Genomic DNA, 12,037 nt, shown 5'->3' with positions numbered 1-12,037 from the left:
AACCTGCTCCCAGCAGAGAATCCTCCGGCCTCCCCCCTCAGCTCTTGACCACTGGGTGGAAAAGGCAGACAGATGAGCAGCGTCCTCCAACGTATTTGTCCTCTTGGTCCCCTGCTGGTACCTTCCTGGACCTGCCCAGAGGCTAGGACCGGATGATGCCTATCACAACACTAAGGTTTATGTGACTGTCTCTCCAGCAGACCGAAAATGACCTGCGGGGGAGCCTGTCTCCTGACACTCCACACCATTCCTGTCTGAAACGTGTTTGCTAAATGTCCCTCCACCTACTGGGGGAGGGGGAGGAGATCACTGTGCCCACACTCCTGTGATTGGCATCACTCTATGGTCTGAGGAGAAAGGCCAGCACCAGCCCCTCCACCAACTGCCTGACCTTGGGTGGGCATGTCTGTCACACACCCCCTCAGACCCAGTCAGCTGATGGCATATAATTAAGTTAACGATCTTGCTCCAGCCATGTCACAAGAATGTTTCAAGGGCACATGAACCAGTCTCCACCAAAGTTGTAGTTACCACACAAGTGGGGCCTCAGTCTTCCCGCAGCAGCACACCTCAGCAGGGAGGCGTAGCTCTGAACCCGCGAGCCATGTCTCCCTTGGGCACCAGCAGCCATCCCTGTGCACAGTCATTTTGCAAGGTCACCATTGCAAGTGCTAGAAGCCAAGACAGCTAATTAGCAGGCCCCATCTGAGGACTCAGGAAGCTCACTAAGGCTGAGCCTGGGGAGACCAAGGCTCAGCCAAGAAGGAAAAACAATCTCCAGGTAACTTCCTTCCTGGGGAAGTGGTATCACTGGGACCCCGAAAACCTGATGTTGCTTATCTGATGGGGTTGGGGGAAGCAGCAAACAGAGACCCCAGAAATGGGGTTTCATCCTGTCTTTGATCCACAAACATCCACAATATGCAAGACACAGGCAGACCCACATGCGCTCAGGACACCACTACTCACACATGGTTAAGAGCCTAGAGTGAGGCACATCCTAGGACACGGAGGAAGGCAGGATCTTGTTTTAAGGCTCTCACTTCCCTGGAGAAGGAAGCCAGTCAGACACAGGATTAACAGGAAATCGCTGCAAAAATACAGTGAAAGGAAGATACCAGGACATCATAAAGGTTTTATTTTTGTGTGTTAGTTTTTATTTTACTTTTCTCTTCATTAAAAAAATTATTATTATTATTATTATTATTTTGGTGCATATGTGTTAATTTAAAGACAAGGCCCTTTGGAGATTAGCCTCTCCACAAATCCACAAATAAAGGCAAGGGAGAACTTCCACGGAGACGAGGCCCGGCACACAGTAGATACTCAATAAACACTGCTGGGTGACTGAATGGGGAGAGGTGGTTGCCTTGCTAAGAGAAAAGTAGGTAAAGAAGAAAGATATGGGAAGCACCATGTTCCTAACCTAGAATTTTAAAGGGGAAAAAAAAAAAAATCAAAGAATCAAAGAAAAGAATCCTAGCAATGACAGGGTCCAACCGCTAACTTCTTCGGCAAGGCGCAAGGTATGGTAACGGAGAAGCAGGAAGACAGCCCTCCTGATGCCAGGCTTTGTTTTCTTGGCTCCGCGAGGCTGCCGTAGCACCAAACAACACAACCCTCAAGTACTTCCTAAAACATGGCTGGTGAGGCTGGTCTCTGTCACAGCAGCCTTTCTGCTGCTGCCCAATGAGGGACTCACTGAGTGTTGTGGGCTGAATTGTATGCCCCCACCCGATCCATATGCTGAAGCCCCAATCGCCAAGTACCTCAAAACATGACTGTATTTGTAGATGGCAGGGTCTTTAAGGAGATGATATAGTTAAAATGGGGTCATTATGGTAGGCCCTAACTCAATATGCCTTGTGTCCTTATAAAAGGAGGACATCTTGGACAGAGAGACACGAGGGGAACAGGAGCACAGAGGGATGACCATGGAAAGAGGCAATGGGGGAGGAGGGGACAAGCAGGTCAAGCCTGCAAGTCAAGCCAAGGAGAGAGGCCTCCGAGGAAACCAATCCTGCCGACATCTTGATCTTGGACTACTAGCCTCTAGAAATAAAGAAAAAATAAATTCCTGTTACTTAAATCACTCAGCCTGTTGTGTTTTGTCATAGCAGCCCTAGCAAACTAATACCTGGGGCCACTTCAAAACGTGGGTGTGAAAGCCAAGGAAGTAGCACCATGACTAACAGGTGTTTTCTTTTTTTTTTTTTTTCTATATTTCATTTATTTATTTGACAGAGAGAGAGGTCACAAGTAGGCAGAGAGGCAGGCAGAGAGAGAGGGAGAAACAGGCTCCCCACTGAGCAGAGAGCCCGATGCGGGGCTCGATCCCAGGACCCTGAGATCATGACCCGGGCCGAAGGCAGAGGCTTAAACCGCTGAGCCACCCAGGCGCCCCTAACAGGTGTTTTCTTAAACATACCTATTAAGGACCAGAAATGGGAATTAAGGATGAGAACACTGCTCCCAGCAACTTCAAAACCCTACTTGAGTGAAATCAACCAGACACGGAAGGACAGCTATTATGTGACTCCACTGAGGAGTCAGTGGCTTATCCTCCACTGAGGATAAGCCAACTCACAAGGACAGAGAGGAGAGCAGTGGCTGCCAGGGACTGAGGCAGAGAGAAGATGAGTTAGCGCTGAGTTCAGTTTCCCAAGACGAAAAAGTTCCAGCCATGGACGATGGTGATGGTTGCATAACCATGTGAATGTACTTAATGACACTGAATTACAAACTTAACAACAGTTAAAATGACACATCTGGTTATGTATGTTATACCCCAGTAAAGAAACACAAACCTATCATGTTACATAAGTAACATTTTAACTTAATTTACTCCATTGCTTTCAAAGCAAAACAAAACAAAACAATAAACAAAAATCAAAAATCCCTAAAACAAGATCCTAAGTCATGGTATCCTAGTCAAGGTGAGGGACCCTAATGGGATTATAATTTAATTAAGTAAACACACCGCCACTACCTCCTGAACCTTGATCTAAAAGGCAGCCGTGGAGGTGCCTGGGTGGCTCAGTCAGTTAAGCATCTGACTCTTGGTTTTGGCCTGGGTCATGATCTCAGGGTCATGGGATCGAGCCCTCTGTCAGGCTCTGCACTCAACCGGGAATCTACTTGACATTCTCTCTCTCCCTCTCTCTCTGCCCCTACCCCCACTCGTGCACCTGCACTCTCTCTCCAAGTAAATAAATAGACCTAAAAACAAAAAACAAAAACCAAAAACCCGGGGCAGCTGGGTCAAAACTCAGGCCTATTGTTTGACAACCTGAGCACACTTGAAAATGCCTATTCAGGGGGTGCCTGGGTGGCTCAGTGGGTTAAGCCTCTGCCCTCAGCTCAGGTCATGATTCCAGGGTCCTGGGATCGAGCCCCGCATCGGGCTCTCTGCTGAGCAGGGAGCCTGCTTCCCTTCCTCTCTCTCTGCCTGCCTCTCTGCCTACTTGTGATCTCTGTCTTTTAAATAAATAAACTAAATCTTTAAAAAAAAAAAATGCCTATTCAGGGATGCCTGGGTGGCTCAGTTGGTTAAGCCGCTGCCTTCGGCTCAGGTCATGATCCCAGGGTTCTGGGATCGAGTCCCACATTGGGCTCCTTGCTCAGCGGGGAGTCCACTTCTCCCTCTGCCTGCCTTTCTGCCTGCTTGTGCTCTCTCTTTCTCTGACAATAAATAAATAAAATTAAAAGAAAATGCCTACCCATTCACTGTGAATGAGGAAGCCCCCCAAAACATAACAGTCACCTGCACCCTAGGCCTCAAGCATCGCCATGTCTTCTCCCGACTGGACCAAGAATATGGCTCACGTGAATGCTTTGTCCTAGTGAGGGCCGCAGTCACATAAACAGGCCCACAGGACTCCCAGCCAAGGAGGGGAGGTGGCAACTGAAGCCAGAAGCAACAAATGAGGTAAAAGGGAGGAATGGGGAAGGCACATCGCCCTGGACCCACACAAAGCAACAGCACTTCCAGCTAGCTCCTTCCTTAGTGAAGGCTTCCAGAATATTTCATTCTGTTCCCCAAACAAGGAAGCCATCCATTCTGGAATCAGAAAATCCTCGTAAAATTTGAACTAGACTCCACTTCCACCCTGCTGATGACTTAATGGTCTCAGATTCCACCTGGTTGGCTCTCTCCACCCTGCCTCTGTTCATGGAGAGGAGACTATACTCAGTTCAAAGGGGACCACAGGGTCTGATTTAAAGAGATGATGATCAAGCCAGTCCAAGGCCTGAGTGACCTTTTCCTGGCCCAGAATTACTCAGTCTAACTGGTGGCTGGTCCATTCAATCACTCAAGGAAGAAACAAAGCACTGATCATTCTGGTGACTACACACTGGCGGAATTCAAAGACCAAATTAAAGTGCTTAACAGAGATGTGAAAACACAGGGCAGCAACTCGTATGAGAGCCCATAAAGTAACATAGGATCTGGGGTCCAGTCTCATGACTGATACTTGGAAAGGGACCGAGGGACAGCCAGGACAACGCTCAGATCAAGAATTCCTCAGACCTGTAGGGCACCTGGCTGGCTCAGTCAGTGGAGCACGGGACTCTTGATCTCGGGACTGTAAGTTCGAGGCCCATCATCCTGCCTTCAAAACGTGCAGAGCCTGTGCTGCCATGTGGCTAACCTTGGGGAGATGCTGCTAAGTAAAAAAAGCCAGATACAGAGAGACAGACCCTGTATGACTCTGTTTACAAGAGGTACTAAGAGTAATCAAATTAGGAAACAGCACAGTGGCAGTTTTCAGGAGCTCAAGGAGCGGAAATGGGAAGCTGCTGTTCAGTGGGGACAGTTTCAGTTGAGGAGGAAAAGAGTTCTGGAGACAGAGGGTGGCAATGGGCACACAACGGTGTGAATGTACTTAACGCCACCGAGCGGCACATTAAAAATGGCTCAAATAGGTTAAAGTGGTGAGTTTTGTTACATATATTTTATTACAGTAAAGCAAAAAAAGCAGTTCAGAGCCACAGGGGCCTGACATGGGTGCCCCCTGAGCCTTTGCTCTCACTGATCTCAGGGTGCCCAGCTTCCCCCGCCTGCTGCCGCTGGACCTGTGCTGATAGGCAAGCCCTCTCTCCAGCACAGCTGCCTCCGGAAGCTTCCCTGATCTCACTCCCTCTGAACACGTAGTTGCTGTGTGTGTTCCTATCTCCCATCAACGTGGAAGGTCCCAGATGGCAAGAACCATACTCCCCTTCTATGTAGCCCGCAATGGAGAAAGGGAAGGGCCTGCGCACAGCAGGGCTCACAGCTGATGGACCCTCAGTGTGAGGAGGGAAAGGACCCCCGGGCCAACCCAGTCAGGATTTTCAGGTGCAGTGCAGGGCAATTCAGAGAGTACTTTCAGGTGGCCATATTGGGGAAGGAATGGATCTACACTCCCACAGGGACTTGGAAGCCCTGGAATCCCAGCTCTGCTACTTCCTGGTTCTGTCCTTACCTATGGTTGGGCAGACCCACCATGAGGTGATGGAAGAACCTGTGAGGGGCCCTGCATGAAGGCACGCTGCCACCATGCCTGGCACACAGAGGTCATTCCAGCTTCTTCCCTCCAACACCAGGGACCCTCAACTGACAAGAGCACCTCATCCAAAGGAATTCTGAAGCCATGAGAGCCGGGCCTTCGTGTCTGCTGCTGTGAAAAATTAGGGTACTTCCACTCCCTCCCACACTGTGGTTTTCCTCACTGTCCCTCTGCAGGGCACAGCCCTGGCCAGGAGGTCCCACGGCCATCTAAAGAACATCAGGAAACAGTCCAGAAAGAGACAGATGGCTTTGCCAGCACAGGCTCCCTTCCTTCGCCTCCAGCCACAACGCTCAGAAGAGTGCAGAGTACAGAGCTGAAAACCAGTTTTTAAAACCTAACAGGAGAGAGAACATGGGGCCTTGAGGACATTCAGAGAAAGATCCAGAAAATCCTATGAGTGGGGTCCAAGTTGTAAAATTCACCCCTCGGCCATTTCCTGAGAGCTTGCCCTGAGTTACACACAGAGTCGGTGTCCCACGCCTGCAGCAGCTGTATGAAAGGCTGGATGGAGCTGCTGATGAACAGGGACTGAAGGGCAACACATTTGGTCTGACCAGCCCCCACTTTCTGGAAACGCAGAATTCACCATCAGCAAGAGAATACCATTTCAGATTCTATGTCTCCAGGAAAACCTCTCATTTTCTCTATTTTAATAATGCTCTCCCACGTCCCGGCAGTGAGGGCCAGTTCAAGCTGGCTCACTCAGTCGACAGCTGGCCAGGCAAGGATGGTGCCCAGTGACCACAGGGCAATCCTCCAGACCCAGGGGAGCTAATGTGCCTGTAAAGCAGGCTTCTAAATACTACAGCCTTCCACCCCCCCAGCAAGGGACCTAAGGGATGCAGCTGGGTCAGGCCACAGGTCTGAGCAGCAAGCCATGGCCGCCCCCAGCTGGAAATGTAAATCAGTAACTGGATGTCTCTAAAACACACACAACAGACCACCAATCAGAAAAAGGCCACTTGACAGAGCCAAAAATAGCCTTACTTGTTTCAAGAGGATTCTGACGATGGAAGCACATACAACTCCATCAGCAGAAAAAGAAAAATCAATGGAGCAGAAAACTGGATCAGCCCAAAAGGGACCAGGACACCGAGAGTCTACCACAGCCTCACATCCAACCCCCGACCAGCCCACCCAAGCCCCACACCCACCCACCCTCTCCTTACTCCAATCTTACAAACCATGCCTGGATCCCAAAACCCATCGCCCCAGAAGTTCTATACACAACCCCACAGGTTTAATCTTAGGGCCAAGGGTCACACCATGGATTAGGAGGCCAAAATGAGCACCAGTGTACACTCATCTCTGGGAAGACAGGAGGCAAGAGTGCATGGAAGGCTCAGAAAATGGAGCTGGGGTAAGAGGCACACAGGAGACTACCGGTGAGTAATGATGGGTATCCTCCCATCAAAGCCAGGCAAATCAGAAAAGGTGTGGCTCTGCTTCAGCCCTGGATAAAATCTTCACCCCCGTGGATTTTCAGGGGCCCACTGAGTCAGAACTGCCTGTCACCTCGCTTCCTCCTAATTCTTATCTTCACCTGCTCTGACTTGCATTTGGGCTGCTGGTTAGCAAGCAAACCTGACACTTCTATGGCTTGGGAGCAGCTAGCAACATCTTAGCTTCCCCATTAGTGTCTTCCAGGACAAGAACAGTTGGGGCGGCGGGGAATTCCCAAGACATGGATCAATCCCCACAGAAAGTACCTGATCTAGAAGACAGAGATGGCCCCCTCTTAATACTACCCCCACTGCCTACCTAGATGGAGTGATCAAAGGGTGAAGAAATTAATGCCCAGGGCACCCTGGTCTCAACCCACAGAATCATACAAGAAGCACACCGCTCTAGAACCAAAGGAACAGCCACTTACCATGCCCACACACTGCCCCTCCCAACCCAATCCCAGTCCAAACACTGGGAATCTGCATTCAGGAGGAAGTGGGGGATGGCAGTTTGTTCAGGTGTAGGATCAGCAGGAATCCTTCCTGTTCACAACAGCACGTGGACAGTGCAAAGAAGTATCTACCTGTTCCTCCCCGGGTCATTGGACCTCTTTTCTTTTCAATGGTTTCCAGCCAGGGTGCAGGTGTGCCCACCCAAGCTGGTGGAGGTACCCTACCTGCGTCTCCATGGAAGGTGCCATCCTGAGGCAACCTGCCGGACAAGCTGTCCCCATCACTGGGCCAGATCTGCCCCGTCTTGCGAACACCCACGATGGTGGCCTCTGACACGATGACCTGGCCCTGCCGGTGCCGCTTCTGGCACTGCGGCGTCGGGGGGCTGCTGCTGTCAAAGGATTGCTGCGAGTTCTGCGAGGGTGAACGGCTCTTGTCTCGAAACATACGGTAGGTGGTGGGGCTGGGGGACACGCGGCTGGACTGGCCCGAGGAGAAGTCCTCCTCACTGGAGGTGAGGTTCTCATTGGAGCTGCAGTCAGGGGTGTAGCCACCTCCGCTGTCCTCAAAGCTCCGAGGGGAGTAGGACCTGCGGGGCCAGGTAAGGCGCTTCTCCTGCTCGGAAGTGCTCTGGCTGCGCAGGAGGGGGCCCTTGCCCTCCCCTTCCATCATCATGCCCCCAACATAGATGCTCTGGTAGGGCTGGTACTCCAGGGGCGGCCAAGGGGGCCTGCTACCGCCATTGGCGTTGATCAGGTTGTCCTTCAGGAAGTGGGGGTTCAGCTCCGCGTCCTCGTAGTCGCCATCGAGGCCGCAGCTGCTCTCTGAGGATCGGCCCCGGTAAGAGGGCCTGGGTGCGTCCCCCAGGCCCGGCCCGGGGCCGTGTTGGGACTTCTTACGTTCCATCTGCATCGCCTGGCTGCCCAGGGAGCTGATCCGGTCCGACACCTCTTTGTCGTTGACCTTCACCAGGCCGCGTTCATGGTGAAACTCGACGTTCACGTAGAAGGGCTTCTCAGCGTCCGACGCCCCGGGCTGGCCGTGGCCCTTGCGGATCCTCTCAAAGTTGGACCTGAGCGCCGCCACGCTGGTTGGGGGGCCCCGGTCTTCCCGGTCCGCGGCCGCGGCGGCCCCTGGCCTGCGGGTGGCCGCGGGCCTGGCCTTGCTCGGGGAGCCCTCTCCGTCCGGCCGGGCCTCGGGCTCCTCCGCGGGCGGCGGGTCTGCGCCGTCGGCGGGCGCGGGCAGCGGGCGCTGCGCGGACGCGCGGGGCTCGGCGGCGCCGTCGGGGGGCTGCGCGGCGCGTCGGAAGCCCCAGCGTTGGCGGTCGTAGCTCTTCTTCTCCTTGGCCAGCAGCGTCTGCAGGTAGATCATGCGGAAGCGCTCCTGGTTCACCTCCTGCTCCAGGCGCCGAATGGAGGCCTTGCAGCGCTCCAGCTCCTGCTCGATGTCGCCCACCGAGCGCAGCTCCATGCGCGGCGGCTCGGAGTCCGGGAACTGCGCCTTCCACGCCTCGGCGAAGCCCACCGGGTCCACCATGGCGCGGCCGTCCTCACCTGCGCCGCCCGGCTGCGCACGGGGCCCGCCTCAGCGGCGGAGAGACCACCTCTCCAGGCCCGGCCCGGGGCGCCGGACGGCCCCCATGGCCCCGCGCGGCGGTGGCGGTGGTGCCGGCCGCGGCGGCGGCGGGCAAACAATGCCCACCCTCTCCCGGGCGGCAGGTGAGGCGGCGGGCTCAACTCCCCCGGGCAGCTCGGGGCGCGGGGGAGGGCGCGCGCGAGGGGGGCGGGCGCGCGCGAGGGCGGGGGAAGGGCGCGGGGCTGCGCGCGTCGCTATTGTGTGCGGGGCTCCTCCGCGCGGCGCTGCGCGGGCGCTGCCCTTCGCTCGGCCCGGCGCCGCTAGCCCATGGCCGCCGCCCGCGCTCTCCTCTGGTCTCTGTCCCGCGCCGCGTACCGGCCGCCGCCGCCTCCCGGACGCCGCGCTCTGCCCGGCCCGCTCTCGCCGCACTCCCGCCCGGCCCGCACTCGGCGCCGCAGGAAGGGGAGGGCCGGGGGGCGGTGGCCGCGGCGCGGCTGACGGAGCCGGGCGGGCCTCTTAAAGGGGCCGTGCAGAGGGCTCTGGGGGGGAGGGAGGGGGGAGGTGTGGGGGGAGGGGCCGCCGGGAGGCCGCGCCCCCACCCGGCCACTGTCAGCTCTCGGTCTCCGCGCCCTAGGAAACTCAGCCCCCCGCGGTGGCGAACCCGGCCGTCCGACGCGGAGGCCCTGGCGAGCGAGTTCTGCACTCCTGGAACAGGAACACCTGGATCCTCACGTCTCCACAACCCGGCAGCAGCTCTCCAGCGTCAGGGCTGAGAGCTCTAGGGGTCACCCGCGGGGCCACCTCCGCACACAGGAGCCGGGGAGGGGTGGGTGATCCAGGGAGGCAGGGAGGACCAGGCTGGGCCACCAGAGCCAGTAGCGACTGTGTGCCAAGGGCGCCCAGCGCTGTGGTCTTGGAGTGACTAATGCAACAGCTGCCACAGGGCATTGTCGCAGAGATAATTAACAGGAATTTCTCCCGCAGGTCACTGAACACCCACACCGCCCTCCCTGTGGTCCTGAGCTGTGTTTGTCCACTGGCCTCTCCTGAGCTTCAGAGGCCAGCCTAGTTTTTCCCAATTGCCTGACTCAGACTTAGGTGTTTAGTCTCCCCCTAAGGTGGTGGCCAGTCTCCACCATAACCCTCAGGACTGGGTGGAAGACAAGACAGCCCAGGGCCAGCAGTAAAACAAAATCATCTCTTGTATCCAGGGAAGCCCAGAGATGGTAGGCACACAGCAGAAACGAAATACCCAAACGAAAATACCCAAACCAGGCTGCTGGATGAGGGAACAGGAAACAGGATTTGTCAGCCAAAGAACTGGGCCTGAGTCCTGACCACCTCTGCCTCTGTGCCTCAGTTTCCTTTGGCACTGAAACAAGAACAAGGATACCTGTCTCCAAGGGCTGTTGTCCCTGCATGGATGTAAGGGGTTATATTGACCCTCTCCCTGGGTCCAGTCCTACCCGGAACAGATGTCCCAGCATCTAATCTAGAAGGAACAGAGCCCAGAGCTATCAGCCAGGCCAGCCTGGCTCTGGTTCAGGTCTTCCCCACTTCAGGTTTTGTGACCTGGACACTTACCTTTCCTGCTCTGAGCCTCAGTTTTACCCTTGTATCTAAATGTGAGTACCATGTCTAAAGCACCCAGTTGGGGAAGACATGAATCACATTATGATAAATGGCATGGGATGTTCCTCCCTTGATTGCATGTTAAGGTTGGTGCTCTGAAGGGTGCCCTGGAAGGGTCAGAGGAAAACTCTTGGGTCCCTGAACCAGACACTTCCAGGCACAGCTCACTGCCGCCCTCTGCAGGCCTCTCCTCCCTCCTGAGGCCGGGTGTCGCCTCTATCCCAGCTCCTTTATGTTGCAGAACCTCCCCCCTCAACCCGCCGCCAAAGGCAGGCAAACCCACCCCACCCGACCCCTCAAAACCTGTTTGGCAAGTGAAGAAACAGAATGAGTTGATGCCCTGACTTTGAGGGTGGACAGCTGAAGCTGGAATCGCAGCACACCCTCAGCGACCTTTTCTTTAAAAGGGGTGTAAAGTCCTGACCTCACAGGGTGTGGCATGTAGCGGCTTGTGACCAGTATTAGCTGCCTTCCTCAGATGACCTGCTCAGGTCACCCAGTGGGTTGGGACAGGCAGGCTTCCAGAATTCCATTATCTGGTTGTCTCCAGAGAGAATTCCGAAAGCATACACTGCTTTTTCCCTTGCTGATGGAACCTCTCCACTTCCAAGCCAGGGAATTATGGGCTCATCCGGGACATCATCATTAATCACCTGGGAAAGAAAAGAATACTTTGGGGGGAAGGGTTCAACTGTTAGAGAGGTTTCCCTGGTTTGCTGGCCCCAGTTTAGCCCCACCTCAAATGTCATATACATAAGCGAACTTAATTCAGAAACTGGAAGATAGTGGCTATCTTCCCTGTGAGATAGCTTCTTCTGGCCCCTAGGACACTCTCATCCTTGGTGCTTTCCTAAAAACAATCCCACCCTGGGTCTCTGGTCTTTTCCTGCGGAGTTTTCTTATCATCCATCCCTCCCCCAGGGAGGAAGGAATGAGGAGGATCATGGGGACCAGATACATAACACTCTCAATCCCCCATTAGGTGTCTGTTCCCAGCTAGATCTAAACTCCCAAGGGATTGGAGCAGCTGTTTGTCTTGTTCCTGACTGACTCCCCAGTGCTCAGCACATAGTAGATGCTCAGCCAGTACTGGCTGAAAGAAGAATCGGACACGTGTGTGGCCTGGAGGAGCACACAACCCAGAGAGAAAGATGGACATGAGTGGGGGAGAAAAGGATAAAGTTCTGGGTGTGTTTCAAGCACAGTTGGGTTAGGAGACGAGGCTGTGTGGGTGGCAGGAGGTGACATCAGAAGCGAGAAGGCTTGTAAGAAGGCTTGTAAGACGTTTGGCTTTTATTCTAAATGCAAGGAGAAGCCTCTGGAAGGTTCCAAGCTTGCACTGTCGGATAGAACCCTCCGCCATGACGGACATGTTCTACA

General features: G+C 54.5%; 1 protein-coding gene across 2 annotated transcripts in view; it reads right to left on the bottom strand.

The window, feature by feature from the left end:
* Nucleotides 1-9,468, bottom strand: part of BCR (BCR activator of RhoGEF and GTPase) — a 122,075-nt gene extending 112,607 nt beyond the window's left edge. For both annotated transcript variants that reach the window (XM_046024882.1, XM_046024883.1), the window contains exon 1: nt 7,675-9,468. In XM_046024882.1, the coding sequence (XP_045880838.1) occupies nt 7,675-8,986 (1,312 nt within the window). In that variant the 5' untranslated portion in view covers nt 8,987-9,468. The remainder of the gene's footprint in view (nt 1-7,674) is intronic.
* Between the last annotated feature and the right edge of the window lie 2,569 nt (nt 9,469-12,037).

The sequence above is a fragment of the Meles meles genome, chromosome 12 (genome assembly GCF_922984935.1).
Source record: "Meles meles chromosome 12, mMelMel3.1 paternal haplotype, whole genome shotgun sequence".
Classification (NCBI taxonomy): domain Eukaryota; kingdom Metazoa; phylum Chordata; class Mammalia; order Carnivora; family Mustelidae; genus Meles; species Meles meles.
The sequence above is the reverse complement of the archived record's forward strand: the minus strand, read 5'-3'. Positions and strand labels throughout refer to the sequence as shown.